The sequence below is a fragment of the Carassius carassius genome, chromosome 1 (genome assembly GCF_963082965.1).
Source record: "Carassius carassius chromosome 1, fCarCar2.1, whole genome shotgun sequence".
Taxonomy (NCBI): domain Eukaryota; kingdom Metazoa; phylum Chordata; class Actinopteri; order Cypriniformes; family Cyprinidae; genus Carassius; species Carassius carassius.
In genome coordinates this window covers 35,306,572-35,328,087 of record NC_081755.1, presented here as the reverse complement: position 1 = coordinate 35,328,087, position 21,516 = coordinate 35,306,572, and the positions used below count along the sequence as shown (strand labels likewise).

General features: G+C 37.7%; 2 protein-coding genes across 2 annotated transcripts; both read left to right on the top strand.

Moving 5' to 3' along the window:
- Positions 1–13,587: 13,587 nt before the first annotated feature.
- On the top strand, positions 13,588–15,273 carry LOC132120169 (dynactin subunit 5-like). The gene is made up of 6 exons (XM_059530043.1): positions 13,588–13,705; positions 13,958–14,026; positions 14,107–14,225; positions 14,322–14,433; positions 14,528–14,630; positions 14,770–15,273. Exons 1-6 carry the CDS (start codon positions 13,658–13,660, stop codon positions 14,865–14,867), a joined length of 549 nt encoding a protein of 182 aa, XP_059386026.1. The 5' UTR covers positions 13,588–13,657; the 3' UTR covers positions 14,868–15,273.
- Positions 15,274–18,821: 3,548 nt separating this feature from the next.
- On the top strand, positions 18,822–21,297 carry LOC132148185 (acyl carrier protein, mitochondrial-like). Its single transcript, XM_059557142.1, has 5 exons — positions 18,822–19,028; positions 19,723–19,845; positions 20,758–20,845; positions 20,953–21,058; positions 21,155–21,297. Exons 1-4 carry the CDS (start codon positions 18,858–18,860, stop codon positions 21,042–21,044), a joined length of 474 nt encoding a protein of 157 aa, XP_059413125.1. The 5' UTR covers positions 18,822–18,857; the 3' UTR covers positions 21,045–21,058; positions 21,155–21,297.
- The last annotated feature ends 219 nt before the right edge of the window (positions 21,298–21,516 follow it).

The following is a 21,516-nucleotide window of genomic DNA, read 5'->3' as shown; positions in this document are numbered from 1 at the left end:
TTTTAGTTAAATCGTGCCATGATTAAAACCAGTAACAAATTACTACAACATGGCCACAGTTTAACCAAAATGAGGGAACAAATTAATAAAACATGGCCGCAAATGAATAAGTTGTGGGAACAAATTCTTCATTTATGGCCACAATATCTGTTTTTCTGCAAGCAGCCATGTGCAGGGTTCTGTACCGCTGTACCTAAAGTTCACAGTAAGGGTTTTTCTTACTGTAAGAGCCAAAAAAGCTTCAAAGAATACCTTTATGTTTTTGCAAGCTAAAGAATAAGGGAAGCAAAAAAGCTTTAGACGACTGAATGGTTTGTCTTAGAAACAAAACACTCATGGCTTGAAATGCTGAAAAACAGCAGGACTGCACAACAGATGCATGTTTACACAGACCAACCATTTCAAAATATCAGACAATAAACAAGAATGTTTCGAACCGCTTGACAGATTCGATTGAACGAGTGCTGTTGACTGCAAAAAAACAATAGACGGACTTCTAAAAACACTTTTTATGTTTATTCAGTGCTTTCATCACATGTAATCTAATGTCGTCAAAAGATCTTCATTTGGGGGCTTTTCATAACAAATATTACATTAACATTTATACATTTTGTAGATGCTTTTATTAAAGGAAACTTACAAATGAGGAATACAAACAATTCATCCTAAACAATCTTTTTTTTTCATCCTAATGAAAGAGATGGCTGTCTTTTAACAGATCTGGTATCTATTTGTAAAAGTAAGTCATAACACAGCTGTGGTACACCAAGACCACTAGCACAATGAGCACAGTCTGTCATCTTTTGATATGCATTCCCAAATCACTGCAAAAAGCATTACAAGCTCATTTTTAGCTAAACAATGGTTACGCATGAGGGTCTTTTTCTCCCAACTAAGGGAATCTGCATTTTTTCCCCACTAAGGGAAAGAATGTAGCTCTTCTTTTTACATACTTTGACTTCACTCTGTCCAGACCTCTATGTGCATTGCAAGTGAAACCCCACCAGGCATTATAATCGAAGCCAATGCATCTTTATGCACTTAGTAGACCTGTGCGTATCGGACCGTACAGCAGTCACCCTTTCACCAAACAAATGCCATGAGTGGTTCTGGGGAACATGAGACTAATGCAGTGGATAATGGCTCACTCTCTAAGATTAAGATTGGTAATCCTGATGCCCATTGCCTAGCCACACATTCACATGATTGCTCTCTACGCTGGTTGAACCCGCAGCAGATGACACTCTAATCTGCCCAAAATAATCCACTCTCTCAGCCCTGCCACAAATCTCCATTTCTAAATACATATGGGATCACACTGACCAATCCTCTGCTTAAATGTACACATCTGAGGTAAAGTGCTACTCTGACACAATGACAGTGAATCTGCATTATGGCAAAGCTTAATGCATCTTTAATCTAAATTCGGCAAATGCATGAATTTGAACCTTATATCTGGATCTGAAATGTGGATTTATGCTAAGAAGGGCATATAGACCGTGAATGGACATATCACAGGAGAGAATAAATGATGGGTTCTGGCTTGTAAAACAACTTGCTGCTCTAAACACTCTTGCTGTTCTCCTTTGAGAATCTAAAAAAGATGTGTTGTGAGAAGAAAACAATCTCAGAGTGTAAAAGTGTGCTCCAGACAGTATTTTAACATCACATAGGCTCGGTTCAAATGAGGATAGTGGTCACCAGGGTTTGTGATCATTTAAACAGACTTAGTGTCAAATTTATGAATATAATTTTATTTTTAACCACAAGGCAGTGCTAATCCAACCTTTCAGCTCATGCATGACCTTGTCTTAAGAACATGATGAAGTCAATATCACTGAATTAGGCAAATATGTACTATGTCAAGTCCATATAAATTCATAAAAAATGTAAAAATGTTCATCATAGATAAGTGGTTTAATCAAATCATTTTATAAATATTCATTCTTTTTTAATTATTGGAGAGGACAAATAATAATAAAAAAAATAATAATAATAAATAAATGTAAGAAAAAAATTGACTTTAATGTCTCTGATCTGCTGTATGCCTTATAGGTAACCCCAACTGATCTCTCATTAACCTGATTTCCAGGGCTCCATGAGTAGATTATTTAAGAGTAGGACTCAGTTTAAGACTCTTCTTAAGAAACATTCATTCTGGTATTGGGGTTGAGAGATTGACAACAGCAATGAGCAAGTAGGCTTCCTGAGACTTAACCTATGTAAAGTAGAGTGCACGAATGCAGTGTGTGGCCATTTATGAGCCATTTCTGTCACTGCAACGTGGATCTTGTACCCTGCCAAAGGCAACTGTTCCAGTTCTGTCAGTGCACTCTTATATAGCCAACCTACACATATATTTAAGCGCTGCCGAACACCTGCACGCTTCACTCCATTTGCCTGAGCGCCCAGAGAGACGGGTCAAGCCGAGGCCATGCTTCATTTCCTCAAATGAGGACAGTGCAAAGATACTGGAGACCATTTTTCCCTCTCCCCTCTATACTCTTCTGTTTCCGTGCCCTGGGCTAATTGGAATCGGCTGAGTGTAAATTGAATGAGTGTTGGGATTGTGATCTTTGGCCCACTTTTGGCACATGTGCAAACATGCTCTAAGAGGAAGATGTATGGTTCTAATGCTGCTAATGAACGGCAGTTTGATCGTACACTGAACCTGAGCCAGAGGTTCATGTCCTCGCAGTTCAGAATCAGCCATTTTACAAAGCAAGCAAAAACAAACTCGAGCACGGCTGCCCATTATTCCACTGTGGTGTCATTACATGGCTGAGTTAACCCCAGTGGGCCTGCTGTGTTTGCACAACGAACTGACTGAACTGCCCAAGAGGGACTGAACGCCTCTTATTCCACTCTGTGTTACGTGGCCACTCCTACTATCTCTCAAAACAGTGTGAGTCTTTTGTTAATAAGCAAAAAGCATCATCCTTCCAAGTCAGGCATGAATGCTGTCACTGCCATCCCTCCTTCAGACAACAGGCAGTGACAGGAAGTATGTGCTGTGACGTGCCTGTGTGCCCCAGCGGTCCCACTTTAGGAGATTAAAGCCCCGAGCTGACAGCCCTTTAATCTCTGGTGCTTTGTTAGCAGACCATGTGGTGTAGAAGCAGCAGTGCCTTATGGGGAATAGGTCTGGGACGAAGTCATCCACAACATTTCACATCATCAGCAGCTGTGATAGTGGTAAAATCGTCAAATGTTAACAGAAATATTAAGTGCTGAACTCACAGGGACCTAAAATATGCATCTTCTTGAATATTTTTTGCCAAGGTCAACATTTTAAGTATGTTGCACAGTCCACGGGACATTCCAAACCGTGCACATCATCCGTGTGGCCGCTAAAACTGACGGCAGCTGTATGCTGAATGTCTTACTGTGGAAAAATACTGACTCACTCTAACTGACTGTGTGACTTAAGGAGAGGGAGCGGCACTCAGGGAATTCCATGGCAACACGATGATCCCTTATGGAACAAAAATATATTGCAGTATATTGGAAAATATCATGTAATATATTAGGCATATATTCTTATATATATTTATTTTTTCCAATATATTGCAATGTACTGAAAGCGGCAATCATTTGTATATTTTGCAATATATAATATAATATATGTATCATCAATATATTATTCAATGTATTCAAATATATAATATATTAGAAAATAAAAATGGAAAATAATATATTACAATATATCACAATATATTTTAAGAAATATATTGGTAAATATATTTTCCTTTCGTAAGGGGACCGAGAGAAGACTAGAGAGATTCTAGAAATATTCCAAAAGAAGAAATACAGGGTACATGCTTTAAGAGCACAGTCTTCCTTTTATAGCGCTCTCCTGTGTGCTCCCAACAGCGGGAACTTTGCCAGTGCACTGATGTTTATGGCAAGATAATAAGACTGCATTCTTTGATTCTGTGTTATTCTCTTGCAAGATATTCTTTTAAAACATTCATATTAATTTGCAGTTGGGTTTAAAACATAGTGAAGTAGAGCATACAAATGGTTGTTGATTATTAATAATAAATCTAAGAGGAAATACCGTGCAGTCTGAATGCACAGCTGAAATAAAATATTTAGTGGGAACGTTTTAAATGCATGCTTAAGAAGATGCCACCCACAGTGCAAAAACCGACAAAACACAGAAATACGCAAACCATCAGATTAGAGCAGGATCCGAAATGCACAAGCTGGGGCCCCCATAATTCTAAATATGGGAGCAAAATTTGTATATAAAGTAGTGCTGCAATTCAAATGTTTGGGGACTGTAGAATATTTTATGTTTCTTATGCTCTAAACAAGGCTGTATAACACTGTATAATAAAGAATTACATTCTGACACTGCTTGAGAGTTATAACATCAGACACATAGATTTCTTTCCCCATCTAGCCTGGTGAGATCTACTGTGCATACTGTAGATAATGACACTTCTCTTTGTCAGTTTTGTTCTCTCTTGCTCCATCCCTTAGGTCTAATTAACCAGCTCAGGCTCAGCAAAGCGCAGTCAGCCAATTCAAAGGCATTAACAATTCATGGACAGACATCACAGAAATAACCAGACCTTCTTTCCATTTGCTTCTGGATGGGGGAGGGTGGGTCAGGGAGGTCCCTGGTAGAGAGCAGTGTAGGTCCATCATGTAATCGGTTCGCTTTCTCCTCTTGTAGCATCCTTTGCTTGATCCCACGAGGTTGCACATGCTGGAGCACTTTTATGAAACTGGAACCCTGCCATAGAGATTGAATGATGCACAGTAAGATAGAGTTCCTTCAGCACCATCAAAGAAGGCCCAACAACATCTTTATGAGTCATTAGAGATCATATTTACTTTTGCTATAATACCAAATACATTTTAAAGTGGTAGTTCATTCAAAAATGAAAATTCTGTATCATTTACTCGCCCTTGTGTTGCTGCAAGCCTATTGTGAATGTCTAAGAAAGTCATAAATGTTCAGAAAGACATTGATGTTGACATACAGTGTTCGAATTGAGGGGTGGGGGGGTCCTGGACCTCCTATAAGCATTGAGGGAACCCCATAACACCCAAAAATATATACTTAGGGAGTCCCCTGGTTTTTCAATAAAACTTTAATACTTAAAATGAAGTTTTGATTGCTGCATTAAATTTAGGCCTGCTTATACATTTAGGCGATTTTACAGTGATGCTCATTATAACCAATCACACACGATCCTGTTGAGCTTATGAATGCAGTAACCAATCAGAGGCTTTCAGATTAGTCATCACTGAAACCTCAGAGTTTTGTACACACGATGTACGTAAGTTAGAGATTAATTTATCATACAGTTTATGGACTTCACTAATTCTAAGAAAAGTTGAGTGCTTAAACACTAGACTGAATGCTCATTTAGATTATTTTTCATTCAGTATAATAAAATGCATTTAGATAGCTTCCAAAATTCAAGATATGGGGGCATAAAATGTATATATTTATATCATTTCATATAAGTGATCAATATCACACAAAGAGTGCCAATTTTTCCCCCTGCAAAAATCACAATGTGATATTGATTTTTTACAACAGTTCAATAAAAAGAATAAGTTAACATTAAGAGACTTAAGTTTTAGACATCATTTTGCCTATTGTTTGTTGCCCAACAAAAATGGTTCCAAATAAAGCCACAGCACTGTTTTGCGTCTCCGAAAAGCATGACAGTGTTTCGTTACAGAATGAATCAACTGTATAAATGAATTGATTCAGTCGCAATGATTCACTTATTAACAGTGACTTGCTGCCACCTGCTTACAGTTTTAATTTCACGTTAAAGTACATATTTTTTTATTGTTTCAGATATCAAATATCGAAACATTATGTATGCATTTGTAACTGCAGGTCAAATACATTAATGTCCCGCATTAAACAGTGTGTAAATACATCTAAGTTCCTCTTCAGATGCAGCTTCTGTGTTTCCTCTGCACTTCATGAATTTTGTTGATAATGACAATATTTGTTTGGTAACTGTGTTATTATTGTAACTGACTTTTTTGATTTAATGTAAGAAATTACCAAGAAATTGGTAAAAATAATTTTAAACTTGTTAGAAAAGATACATTTCTGTCACTGTTGTGAACTGACCACCACACAGAGTCAGCTGTCCACGGCAGTCCTGAAGTGCACACTCAGCAAAATATTGTCTGATTATCGTTTTCGTTAAAATCCCAGAAAATATAGAGATTTTGTCAACATCTCACACCCCTAGGCTACATATAAAATGTTTCTGTGCTAAGTGATTGCTCCTACACCTGTCCAATTCCAATTGCTCCAATTCACTGATCATCGTAAAATAATATTTGATCTTAGAATAAGGTTCTCAAAGATAATGAGGGCAATTTATTTATTTGTTTTTTATTTTTATTTGTTTTGTTTTTTGAGAATGGGTGGGGTCATTTTAAATGGAAATATTTCGCTTTTAGTTAATTGTAAAAATACAAACCCATTTTAACATAACATTATATATTTTAGTATACAAAATATCCTAAAATATAAAATAATATATAAATTAGCCCAATCATTTGTATATAAACACACTGAGTTTTGATAGCTCATGTCAAAGAAAACATATTTTTCACACAAATAAATAAGGAGGTCTGCATTTGCCGCAAGATTTATGCCTCAACTTCTGGCTTCTCCCAGTCCAGAGAAAGCTGCTCAATAAAACATTGCTGTCATGGTAAAACTTTAATGGCTCTGTCTTCGAGCATTAACCCACATGAACACACATTTAGGGCATCTTTTCTGCATAAGCCTCAGTTGAAAACCCCCACCCCTAAAATCACCAGAGAAGATTTAACAGTCATTTAGCAAATAGAGCTCCCCAGCCCAGATCAAAAAGCATTATATCTGTTGAAATGGTGCCGTGGATGACTGTGTATTAACCCTTATAAAATTATCTGTATAAATCATCCACGTTGTATGAGGTTGTTGCTCTTAGCTACAGTAAACACATACTGTACAGTGGTCTACTTCATTTATTCATTTAAAATGAGAGTTTTGTATTTAGTAAATAGTTCACAATTTGTTACCTCATGACATTCAAAACCCAGACTTCCATGGTGAATATTCTAAGAGTTTTCTTTATTGGAAACCTCTTTCTATTGTTATATAGAAAGAGATTTATAAACAAAACCCCTTATTTAGAATCGTGGTTTAATGACAATATTCCCCTCTTCTGTATCTCCAAAATCAAATATGGCGGCTGAGGTCAAAGACGTTTGGTCACAAGACACCTGGGAACCAATGACTTTAGGGTGAATGGTGTTAGGCGGCATTTTTATAGTACATGTAGCTGTTAAAGTCCATTTCAGAGCTATGACTGTGAGGAAATTTATCAAAGTATAATAAGTTACATAGCATTTTTTTAACTACTAATTTAGTCAAGTATCAGATAAAACTGTTCCTTTAGTTAGGCTCGTTCACACGAACGCATAGCATGCAATTATGCATTTGCTGAACATATATGTCCGTGTGCACAAACAAGTGAGATTAGTGGACACCCCACATCCACTGCCAGTGACAGTAAAACAGTGAGAGATTACGCTCTAATCTGATGATGGGGCACTCCCGTCAAGTACAATAAAGCAAAATAGATCTCCTTTTTATTGAAGGCTGTTGATTAAAACAGCTTACCTCACTAAACAAAAGCACCACGATCCTAGAAATCTTCTGAATCCTTGCTCCTATAATGTTTTAAGCACTTTAGACTTTTAGCCAAATAGCCAAATTAATGGAGGCCATTTACTAAGAAACTCAAGTAGCCTATTCGTGTCCATTTATTAAGCTGATAGTGTGTTGGTTTAATAATTTTAAATAAAAATATTTTTTAGATTTAGGTTAGGTTAAAAATTCTCTTTTGTATATAGTTTTTAAAATTCTTTTAATGGCACATAACTGAAATCAATAGGGGTCCTAAAATCACTAATATCGTATTTTTCTTATTCCTGTTTGACAATGTCATGATATCAGCTCTATATAATTTTCTCTGTCTCTTTCCCTCACCTACACACACACACACACACACACACACAAACACACACTCACACTCACACACACATGCATACATATGCTGGCTTTGTTACATCACAGTGGAGGCTGCAGGATTTCAACAGAGTAGAAGTCTGCCCTCCATCGTCCTGTTCTCTGAACATATCCACAGATCACAGTTAGCAGCCACATTCAATTTAATGATGAAAGATGAAGCAACTCATTCTAGCAATGATATAAACATGCACATCATTTGACGACATACAGCAATACAGAACTTTATTGGCTTAAATATTGTATAAATAAGATCTTGTCATGAATATGAATCATTTACAAAGTTCATAGGCTTCAAAGACATTACATGCAATTTGTTGAATATTATGTATGAAATTTAACTACATTTTGTGTTAAAAGTGCACATAAATCACACACAAATCTCTTAAAAGAACCGTACGTCTTATAAATTATGCATTAATCTCTTAAAAGTCTTAATGTTTTGACAAAAGAATTACAGATCAGCCAATCGCAATCATTCCTTTTACAGTTACATTTACAACAATTACTATTTTTCTTTTATTTTCTTCACTGGTTTACATCCAAAGGCACCCACCTTCCTCGAGCTGAATAGATTAGATGCGCTGGTTTGATTAAGCAGGGTTTTTTTTTTTTACAAGTTCTAATATCATAGTGATTCTTTCTGGCTGACATGATAAGCTGCAATGATGACTTCTGTATGACTAATTCCTCTCCCTCGGGCTGGACTGGAAACACAAGGTTGTCCTATGAGACGAGAAATCTCAGTGCTGCACAGTCCTCCTCCAACTGTGGTAAAATATGATTCACCATTCACATCTCCAGAGCTGGATCTATTCTTGGAGTCTTAGTCTTGTGCATAAAGCAAAAACTTAAAAGAAACGCTGGGGCCGAGAAGAGAAACGCGCTGCTTCACTAATTTTAAGGTTCAGGTTACTTGTATAGAAGGACATCATAAAAACAGCCGTGTCAGTCCTAGGTGGATGAATGCAGACTTCTGCTCAGTCCTCTTTAGGAAGGAAGTCCTCGGTGGCTGTCTGGTTGGCGAGGGCCTGTTCCAGCAGAGCTCTTTGCGTGATTGCAGGCAGGTAGAGGAATGCATAGAGGAGCCCCAGTAGCAGAAGAGCGATGATCAGAGGAAGACCCCAGTCTGTGGTCATGATTGGCTGTTCACAGCGGGCCTGGAGGAAAGAGCCCTGCATTGTGCCGGTTGCCGTCAGAGAGAGACGGAGGAAAGTGTCCGCTGTCCAGAGACTGCTTGGATGTGTGTGCCTGTATGCGTCCCTTTGGCAGGACCCACCTGTCACTAGCCGCTCTGCTTGGCACCAAGACACAGCTGTCAATGTGACACTCCAGCCAGATGTCACCAAATCAGGCCTGCCCTACAAGGGACATCCCCAGACTGACAGCGGTGACCTATGTCAAAGACATGCAGAACTGACGGCATCATAAGTAAACATAAGCATAAAGTATGTTTGATCGTTAAACTATTATAAGTGTATTACCTGTGCATGATTGTTGACCTAAGCCACTCTCAAGGTGACATATGGGTAACATGGAATTAGACGTAGAGCTGATTTGAAGTGTTATGCAACGTTGTTTGGGCACATCACTCTATGTTACGACTAATACCTGCATCAAGCACTTCATCATTACTGCAAATAACCTCTCAAATCTGAAATATGGATTATAGTGCTTGCATAACACAACTATGTAATTCTTGGTTACGTTTTATGACACCATATTTCATGAATTATACTAAATTGCCTGCACTTCTCAGATAGAACGGGACTAACTGTGGGTTTTCAAACTTTAAATGTCATAAAGCCCCCAAATATGATACCCTTGTGAGAGACACCCTACCTCAAACATAAAGACAACTGTATCTACATTTATATATATATATATATATATAAAATGAAAGACAGATGAACAGAACAACAATAATAATAACAACAACAACATATAATAAATAATAATAAATACTGCAAAATATTCATTGTTGTGGATAATAATAATAATAATTATATATTTACAATTATTAATAGAAATAATTTCATAATAGAAGATTTAGTTTGAAAAATAATGGCTTGTCCTTTTTATGTATACTGTAATGTATTAATCTAATAATAATACTAATAATATAAAAATGTCATTAATGTCAGAAGTTAACGTATTAACTTTGACATCTCTAAAATATATCTTTTTAAGAAATAACCTTTTCTCTCCCATTTTATTCCCCTTCTCTCGGCCCTCTGGAACTCATGGTTCTAGATACCCAGTTCTAGATTAACTGTAAAAGTACAACATGTACAATAGTTAAAGACGAAAAAAACATTCTCATATTTTCAGTTCAAAGGAGGACACATCTTCATTTAGACTGATGTGAAAAGCAGGAAAAGGAAGGTAAGTGTGATGGTTACTTATACATGTGTTCTGACTCAGACAGGCTGTCTTAACCTCCGCATAGAAAGTTCTCTCCCTCAGAGCCTGCAAAATCAGGTCACCTCACTGTGGAGCACCAAAGCAAGGACAGGACACACAGCGCTGCTGAAACCTCAAAGTGTCCATTGTTTTTCAGACACAAAAGCATATTTCACATAATTGTCCCCTCTGTTTTATCTTCTCATGATTGAATCTGATTAATCATTCATTTATTTATTTGTTGTCAGATATAAAGATTAGAGGAATGCTAAAACAGACTCGGCTAATCAAGACACAGATGTTCTATAGAGTGACGCTAAAAAGGTCTAAAAGGCAACTACTTGATTTTTTATTATGTGTGAACAAGGCTATTAAAGGGAATATTTTTGTAATTTGGATGCTGTTAATTGCTTTGGATGAAGAACATGAATGTAATCATGTTGTTGTTACATTTCATTTCAAGTAACTGATCATTAAAGAACTGTGCTTTTTATGTCAGGGTCATTTTCTCAGTGCTCTATTAATAGAATGTGTAATCTTGTTCAAACATGGCCAGTTGACATTTAAAAATGTAAATTAAGAACACAACAACATCACACCTATCAAATTAAACATGCATTTTAAATACTCTACAAATGCTAAACGTGTTTATATACTACCATTCTAAAGTTTGGGGTCAGCAATGATGCATTTATTTAGTCAAAAGTGACAGAAATTATGTTACTAATGTTTCAAAAGATTTCTATTTCAAATCAATAGAGAGAGAGAGAGAGAGCACAACTATTTTCAACATTGATAATAATGATAAATGTTCCTTAAGCAGGAAATCAGCATATTAGAATGATTTCTGAAGAATCATGTGACATTGAAGACTGAAAATTCAGCTTTGCAACAGTGGAATGCATTATATTTGTAATATATTTACATAGAAAACAGGGATTTTAAATTGTAATATTTCACAATATTATAAGAATAATATAATTGTTACTGTATTTTGACAAAATGCAGCTTTGGTGATAGGAGACTTGCTCTAAAAAAACTCTTATTGACTTGTGAACAGTGTTGTTTGTATATTTACTGCACACAGCGCGTCTTGCCCACCATCTATTTCAAATGGCCATTATACCAAAGTAAGTATATGACTCAATATCATCCAGTTGCAGGGAGGATGGCATTAGGATAGCATTTTCCCAAAACAGGAAGCATTACATAACCAGTCAACAGAGACAAAAACCTACACACTCTGAATCAGGAGAGAAAGATATAACAATTAAAGGACAGAGAGACAAGAGACAAGGTAACAGTGCCTCCAGTTTTCTTTACTCTTTAAGCACAGCCTGAACAAATCATCTCGACACACTCAATACAGTCCTGACTTAGGCTCCACTGGCTCTTCTCAACAGATAGATATAGCATGGCCATCGCCCACAGACATGGAGGCTGTATGTATTATATAAAGTCCTCGTGAAACCCTGGCGGCTGCAGTGATGACTATACGATGATGGCAAGACTCCACAAGTCTTATACTGTGCATTAACACACACACACACACACACACACACACACACACACACAGACACACACAAAGTACATAAAAGCACATTCTCTAGACACGGTGACCCCTGTGCTATTTTTAGCTCAGCTAGTGGTGAGAACTTCACTGCTAAGAGAAGCATGATTCAGAAAAGTATGAAAATAGTTTATGTTATTTGAAGACCCCTGACAAACACTGTAGAGGCAGTAATCTCAGAACAAGACAGAATAAAATACCACATTTGGTGATGAAACCAGTGAAGTCTTGCTTGTGTGAACATCAAAACAGTCCCTTTAGCAGATATACGAGGAGATAAGGGCACCTCCTCAGTGCTTGGAGGCATATAAACATTTTCTTGAGTTCAGATGCTGGATATGTGTTCCTGATGTAAATCTATTGATAAAGGCTCAGTGGGGCAAGACATATCCCCCCACACAGACGCCAGCAGCCAGTCATCAACACATTTCTCTGCCTGGTCCAATAAAAATAGATTTTACAGTTAACTGTTTCTGTTAAAGATGCATGAAGGGCAACGCACCATGAGGAGGGATGTTGGTTGCAGGGGCTCACAGTGTAGCCTATAGCTGTGGATACAACTGAATAACTAATGTCAAAGTGACCTCAGCTATCATATTGTGATAACTGATCTGTGGGATTGTATAACTAATAGAGAATTTCAAGCTGGCAGATGTGGTCAGCGAGGGATTACAGGACCGTCTTACACAACAATGCGTTTGCTTGAGCACAAGGTGAGGGGGCTGTGTATTGTTCCAGAGCTGACAGAAATACTGCAGAGGTGCTTGAACTGGACAGAATGTGCTAAAAATTAAAACAACCATTAGAAATGGAAAAGACAAAAATAAAATGCAAGTTTATAGTGCAGTCTAAATTCACAACAAAGTCACTTTAAAGGTATTCTATAGTCTTTGTTTTACAGTCCATATCTTACTATAATAATTTATGGCGCATATTTTTCGTTTTTATGGAATTTGCATACTGCACTAACTTCTGCATAGTAAACTTTAACATTATTTCTACATAAACTTGTTTTTACAGACGAACAAAAAGCTCATGATCAGCATTGTGGGGGAGATATGAGCCCACGAGCTCAGAGCTTCAGTGGATTAATCATAGACAGTAATGAAGCACGTTTTGAAATAGTACCGCCTCCGTGCTGCGGGACATCGGGAGTTAAAACCAAACTGTGACACGACACAGCAGCGTCATCACGCGGTTACAGAGGGTTTAGCAGGTTACACAACTTTGCATTTTAAAAAAAAGAAAATAACACGAGATTCAAGCATAAATCAAATTTGATTCGTAATACATTCAAATCCGAAGCATAAAACGAATTCACATTCAATTACAAAAAAAAGATAAATGAACTAAAATGGTAAATGAACGGAGACATATTACATAAAACATATTTTATATAGACCTTTGTCGTTAAAATATTTGTGTATATGCAATGAAGTTATATCATATAAATAATACAATTGTATAAATAATATAAAAAATGCCCTTGTTATTTTGTACTATGTTCTTACAAGTGATGTTTTGGTATAACCGGAAGCGGAAATAGCGAGGGAGCGGTTGACAGCTGCTGGTCGTATGAAGTGGTTCGCCAGCAAAACAACAATTTTGCAGAGATGGAGCTGTGTGAAATATTATACAACAAGGCTGAATACATCGAGACGGTAACGTTGTGTTTATAAAATCCATAATATCCGTCGGCTGCGGCTGCAAGTAACGTTAACGTTAATAAATTGAGAATGATCTGAGCCGACTACTATGTCTCTGCAAACCATTTGGCAGACGCTTTTATCCAAAGCGACTTACAAATGAGGACATGTATTATAAACAAAGATCATTCTCCAGCACAAGTGTTAGTTTGTCATAACTTCCTAGTCAGTAAATGTTTATTAAACGTTCACGTTTGATTTCTCTAGGCATCAGGGAACAAAGTCAGCAGACAGTCGGTTCTTTGTGGCAGTCAAAACATAGTTCTCAATGGAAAAGTGAGTTTTCTCTTCTTTGTTTGGTCTTGTTCTGTTCCCCAGCTGTGTGTTAACTCTGTGAAATGGCCTCTGTTTGTCAGACCATCGTGATGAATGACTGTATCATCAGAGGAGATCTCGCTAATGTCAGAGTCGGGCGCCACTGTGTCATTAAAAGTCGCAGTGTGATCAGACCTCCGTTCAAGAAATTCAGCAAAGGGTGAGCAGTGCTGCTGGTCTGGTTTCAAGGAAAAACATCTGTTTTCTCTCTGATACTGTGTGCATGATCGAACTCTTCTTGTTCTGTGTACATCAGCGTGGCTTTCTTCCCCTTGCACATTGGGGATCATGTGTTCATCGAGGAGGACTGTGTGGTCAACGCTGCACAGATAGGATCATATGTCCACATTGGCAAGAACTGTGTTATTGTAAGTAGCTCCTTACTGTAATCTCTATCCTCCCATTATCCAACATTTTTACCAGGTGTAGCTTAATTGCAATGCATGTTTATTTTATTTTTAGGGTCGGCGCTGTGTTTTGAAGGACTGCTGTAAGATACTGGATAATACTGTCCTTCCTCCAGAGACAGTGGTTCCTCCGTTTACAGTATTCTCTGGCTGTCCAGGTTGGCACCTTCAGATATATTATTTTATTGATTTACTGTAAGTGTTGTATTTTTTGTAGCACATAAAGTGTTTTTTGAGTTAATGTCACTCTGTGAATATAAACAGAGCCCAAGCTTTTTTTCCTGTTCTGTATTTCAGGTCTATTTTCAGGAGAGCTCCCTGAATGTACACAGGAACTGATGATAGACGTTACCAAGAGCTACTACCAGAAATTCCTCCCTCTCAGCCAGATCTAGGACTGACCTTTAGTTTGGGTCTTGCTCACTTTCATTCTGGGACCAAAGGAACCAATGTGGACTAATATTCCCAATCATCTCTTTAGCTTTAAATAGGGGTACACAATAAATATCGGCCGATAATTAATGTGCATCTCGTCAGTAAAGCCAGTTCTGTGATCAGCGGTAAATTCCATCAGGTGCATGATTTCACATAGAGCAGCTGTTACTACACAGAGCCATTGTTAAATGACAAGCTGCACAGCTTAATTATCGGCCAATATTTATCGTGTACCCCTAGCTCTAAGCTACAGTAGTAAATATCGAACAACAAAGAAATACCACTATCAGTGTGTTCAAAGTTGTATCCCCTTGCAGTAAAAATCAAATGTTAATATAGAAAATCAAATTATAAAATAAGTGACTTGTACACGGAACAGGTTTTTTTTTTTGTCAGTATTTTTAGATTTCTGTTAATGTTTCATATAATGTCAGTGTATATTGCAGTCCTATTGGCATGGCTGAGAAAAATAGCAACACATAGTGATTAGCTGTTAGACTGAAGGGTCTTTATTTATTAAACTTTAACATTTCTGCAACACTAAACATTTTCTCTTTGTATAAATGAAGTACAGAAGGTAATGTAATTAAATGCTTTTTTTATTTTAAAAGAAAAATGTCTATATTGAATGGTTTTTTGGGGGCTTTAACCTAACAGCACGCTCCTTTTGTAAGGTGCAGTCACATTAGTGAAATTTTGGTGGGCAAAAAAGGATTACTGTCTATTGTTAATAGTGAAGCAACGTATGAAGCACAGCTCACACAAAGATCACATTCAAATCAAGCAGCTTTCTGTTGGTCAAAACGGTGAATCTGCATGAAGACATTTTTCATCCTCTGCTGAAAATCTTGATCACGTGAATTCCTATTCAAATGAACAACTGCTGAACAACAGTAAATGTCTTACAAATGTCTTTAAAGTTAAACTGCCTTAATAATTGATTTGTTGCTTACAAAGCTTTTCACAGAGCTTTTCATTTCACAAGACATTAATTGATGGGCTGGAGTTGTGTGGATTATTTGTGGATTATTGTGGCATTTTCATCAGTTGTTTGGACTCTCATTCTGACGGCACCCATTCACTGCAGATAATCAATTGGTGAGCAAGTAATGTAATGCAAATATTTTCCAAATGCCCTGAGGGTGAGTAAACTGTCAGCAAATTTTCATTTTTTTTTTCATATTTACAGCGAAAGAGATTCTGACCATCTGTTCCTTCAGCACACATCATATGGATTTTTCTCTCTGTTGTATTCTTGCCGATCGCAAAGTCCAGGGTTATTTTCTCCTCAGCCACAGTTCCACGGACCTGCACAGGAAACATAAATGGCCTATATTATTATGAAAAACTTTTATACATCCAATGAATGTCTGAATGCGACAGTACCAGAGCGAGATAAGCTTTGGTAACAAGTCTGTCCTTAAAACAGCGGTATGCATGCCCTGCTGCTGCCTTATTCAGTGCTACACACAAAGCACCACTGGTAGAGCAATCCAGTTGATGGCAAAAACCTGCAGGATATCAGAATACATACGAATTAATTACTGATAAGATGCACATGCTTCTCTAAATTATTGTTTGTCTCAGCACATAGCAGAGTAACAGAAAACCAGAGAAAAAGACCTGAAGCCGTAGTAGGTGCCAGGATCTTCCAGCTCTGGGAAGCGATGCTTCAGCTGACTCTGGACAGTCTGTTTCTCAAACCACATCTTGCTGTCAATACGAATATCCCAGTGTTTGTTGACAACTATATAGTTTGCGCTGTGGTACAAAACACACAAGTTGTCCAGGCTCGCAGGCTCCATGCTGCTCCCCTTCTCGGGCAAAGCAAGACCAGTGTTATTCTGTGTGGCACATCAAGACGTTTTGTGACAGTATTTGAAACACATTGAAGTAATATATAATGACTAATAAAGACAGACCACTAAAGGCACAGTTGGCACATTCTGTTTGTCTTGTTACCGCTGAACTTGTATTGTAATTGACCTCTGTTGTTGTGCAGCATGCTGGTGGTGGATTATTTACATCCAGTCGTTTTCTGTTTATCTTTCCTCTGTTCAGAGCAAACCTTTTCCTAGGAAGCATTAGATCGCACTCATTTTATTCAACAGTCGTGCAAAAAGTTATTACACTGACTGCTTTTCGTTTCTGGTTATCAGCGTAGATTAAATAGACTTGATTTGACATGGGGGCAGGGTTTCATATTTTATTGAAGCTTCCCCGGGCGCCGCCATTGATTAGCGGACCCCCACCGGCTGTTAGCATTCCATTGACTCCCATTCATTTTTGCGTCAATTTGACAGCGAATAACTTTACATCTGAGGCGTATAAAGACTCCATTTCTCTATTAATTATTTCTAACGAAACACGAAAATGTATATAAGGCTCCATTACCTTTTATCTTACATTATGGCCCCGTAGAAGCAGTTTTTGTAAAAATAGTCGCACAGTAGATAAATTACCGTATGGACAGAAGGAGAAGCTCATTGGCAATACTTTACTGTCTATGAGGCAATCGAGGGGATGTGGACGCATAATGTCAAGGGAGAAGCCCATAGACTAGGGAGTCCATAAAAACAACGGGACGAAATTGTTCAACAACGTTGGCAAGATTCGGTGGGTGATTCAGATTTCTCTTGGCACAGCGATTAGAAGACTTACAATTGTCAGACAGTTTGTAGTGATGGGATTTATGGCTCTTTGAGGGGATTCGGATCTTCGCGATACGTTCCTTTCAAAGAGCTGTTCAAAAGACGGCTCTTTTGGCTCTGTTAAATATTTAGTCAGTTTTAAGAAGCCAGCTTGGAGGCATCTCAGTTTATCCTGGAAATAATCACTGGGAAGAATGATGAGGTGAGATTTGTAGTCAAATAATTAAAACTCAGATATCACACACCAATATCTGAGTTTGAATTATTCTGAAATATTGATTATTACCTCATTTGTCATGTGTGGACTATATTCCATAGGGTTGCACAAATCCCTCTGCTTAGACAGTGACATCACTATTTTGGATTTACATTTAGTACAAAGTGTGTGTGTGTGTGTGTGTGTGTGTGTGTGTGTGTGTGTGTGTGTGTGTAAAGCTACGTTGACTTATGTTATTCATACAATACCTACTCACGAATAAACATCAAAAACAAAGCCGGCTGCAATGAATTTATGTGCAAAACAGCTTTTACTACAAACACTTCCACACAAGAACATTGTTACCACACAAGAACATTTTGATAGAAAACAAAAAATATTTAAAGTTAGAATAAATAAAATGTAAATGTCTACATACTATCACTACTGTAAACTTTGCAAACATCAGCCCCTTCAAGTCATTGAACAATAACAAAGTGGGCTGCAATGAATGTCTGTGCAAAACAGCTTTTTGAAAACATTTTTTTTCAACGCTCCTACCCAATGACAGAGGCACGCAGGATGTGAAGGACTTGAAGGATGCGTGCACAACTAATAACTAATATCATCACGCTATAAAGGGTTGGCCTGCGCTGGGTGCGCCCCTCCCCCTATAACTGTTCTGTCTCGCGGAGGAGCCCATTTGTGTGCATCTGTGTGAAACACGCATAGGAAAAAAGAACGACAGAAAGAACGGCTCCCCTCCAGCCGCGACTCGGCTCCCATCGTTCATGTTTATGAGCCGTTCAAAAGAATCGGTTCTTTCGCGAACGTCACAACTCTAACAGTTTGCTCACGTCACATCTACGTCATCAAGCTCAGTTTGAGTCTGCGAAGTACGCTCGACCCCGTTTTTTTTTTGTATTCTGTTGTTATTTGTTATTACTTGTGTATTGTTTTAAGCATAAAAAAGTACAAAGAAGAAGTGGGTGTTTCAAATCTCTCGCCGAAAACAGCCGGACTTGCCCTGACAAAGTGCGCACGCGCATGTCAAACTTATGTCCAGTTTGTCGCAGTGAATTGTGGGATAGAAATTTACAGACATGGCGTCTCGTGCGCTTGCATACTGTGTGCGCTCCATCACCCGCGCCGCTGCAAGGTTAAATCATGGCAGCGTGCTCACCAGATCCGCGTGCGCGCCCCTCGTCCCAAAGCAGCGCCCGCTCTCTGTCCTGTCATGCAGCCAGCGGACGAGGTGGACTCAACTAGTGCAGGTGAGCTTTCTGCAGAGGGGGTGTTTGTCTAGGGCCTACTAGTGCTGGATAACTCCGTGACCTACCTGTGTCTTTCCGACAAATCTATTCGTGCGTGACAGCTGCGAGCCACACAGAGTTAAAGTAACTTAGTGTGCATTCACAACATACACCATCCACATCAGTTATTACTGTTTTAACGGTGCAATACTTTAAATAGCTGATCAGTTAACTTAATAGTTTATACATTACATACTATGACTGTGTGTATCTTCGCGGTTGCTGCTCCTTGCGTATTTATTGCAGCTAATAGCTATTATTAAAGTGATAGTTCTCTTTAATAATAATTCTGTCATCGTGACGTTCCAAACCTGTTTGTTCTTCTGTGGAACACAAAAGATGTTGGGCAGAATGAAAAAAGATGCGACTGAAGGAAACGGTGACCGAATATATCAGCCTCTAACATTCTGTCAAACATCTGTGGTTTGTTACTGAGGGAAAAATAATAATAATAGACAATTTTGGGTGTATTATCTCTTCATTTGGTGGAGCTTATGTTTTAACCTAATTATCTTTCTTCTAATAAAGCTGGTATTGTGCGCACTGCAGTGAATATTGTTGGCTCTGGGATGAATTGCTTGTGTTCCTCATCTGAAAGTCATTTTGGATAAATCACCTGCTAAGTGAACACATGTAAATGTTTGAATGCCTTTAGATTTCAGGCCCGTCTGTTGATCAGTGTCGACACTATGGGGATCTTCCACCCCTCACTTTACAGAACATCGAAGAGCGTGTCATGTACGTCCTTAAACTGTATGACAAGATCAGTCCAGAGAAGGTGAGAGACTCCTCATACTTACCCTCTGTACTGTAACATTACATAGGTCCTTTTGAATATGATAATCTCCAAATACTGAAATTTGAAGGACAGTGATATGAAATTTCGGTTAACTGGAAACTGCATGCCTATCCACCATATTTCAATACATTTCTTTGGTGTAACACTTTACAACAATTTTCAAATAGTTATTAATGCATTAACTCTAACAATGAGCATTACATTCATTACAGTATTTATGAACAACTGTTCATTGTTAGCTCACGTTCGCTCCGGTCCATTAAATGAACAGATACAACCTCTTATTTACTTACTTCTCGAAATTGAGATTTATACAAAATCTGAAAGCTGAATAAATAAGCTTTCCATTGATGTATTGCTTATTTGGATCGGACAATATTTGGCCGAGATACAACTATTGTGTATATATCTCTCAATGTATATACAACTGGAATCTGAGGGTGCAAAAAAAATCAGAAATACTGCGAAAATCACCTTTAAAGTTGTCCAGATGAATTCTTAGCAATGCATATTACTAATCAAAATTTTTTTTTTTAGATATTTACAGTAGGAAAAATGTACAAAATATCTTCATGGAACATGATCTTTACTTAATATACTAATGGTTTTTGGCATATAAGGAAAAATGTATAATTTTTACCCATACTTTATTTTTTTTTAGCTATTGCTACAAATAGACCCCAGCGACTTAAGACTGGTTTTATGCTCCAGGGTCACACATAGTGTCTAAATTGAAATGAATTAAGATTAATAAATGCTTTAGAAGTATTTTTAGTGTTAGCCAATATAGTTTTTGTAGTTAGACATTTGTCTAATTTTCTTTGTTTACCTTGAGATATTGTATAAAACATACTCCTAGCATCAATCGCTGATACTTTTTCCCTTCTCAAGCTGCAAACATCGTCTCATTTCATGAAAGATCTGGGGCTGGATAGCTTGGACCAGGTGGAGATTATAATGGCTATGGAAGATGAGTTTGGTTAGTATGGGTTTGTTCCTGTACCATTAAAGCATTTGACAAGTGTGATATACCTTCCAAACATTTCATTTGAATTGTGGTGCTCAAACACATTGTTCTATCCACAGGATTTGAGATCCCAGATGCAGAGGCCGAGAAGCTTATGACTCCTGCGGAGATCGTACAGTTCATTGCAGATAAAAAAGATGTGTATGAATAGAACCAAGTTATATGGTATGTGCATCTTGTCTTTTGAGCTAATGCTTAGATTGTAGGTAACCTTTGCATGCTTGTTGATTATTATATATATATATTTTTTTTTTTTTGCAGGTATGGAGGATTGACTCTGACTCAGTTTCTGTCATACCACTTTCTTGTCTCTTGCTTATGGAGTTAACTGCCTTGTTTAATGAAAATGCCACTATAAACTCTTGGGAACTTGAGCTGAAAATAAAGCCAAGACTAAATTATAATTCTTTGGTTTGTCATGCCCCAAGTGAAGCCTCTAGTGTATGGGGAGTGTTACTGCAACTTAAGTTCAAGGTCAGTGCAAACACTGCTGTGAAATAATCTCATCAGAGTACTACATCTTTTCACAAGTTAGGTTTTCCATAACTGAAAACACTCAGACCTATTTGAAAAGTGTTTTTGGGAAATTCATTTGGCACAGAAATGACACTGCGGCTTTTAAG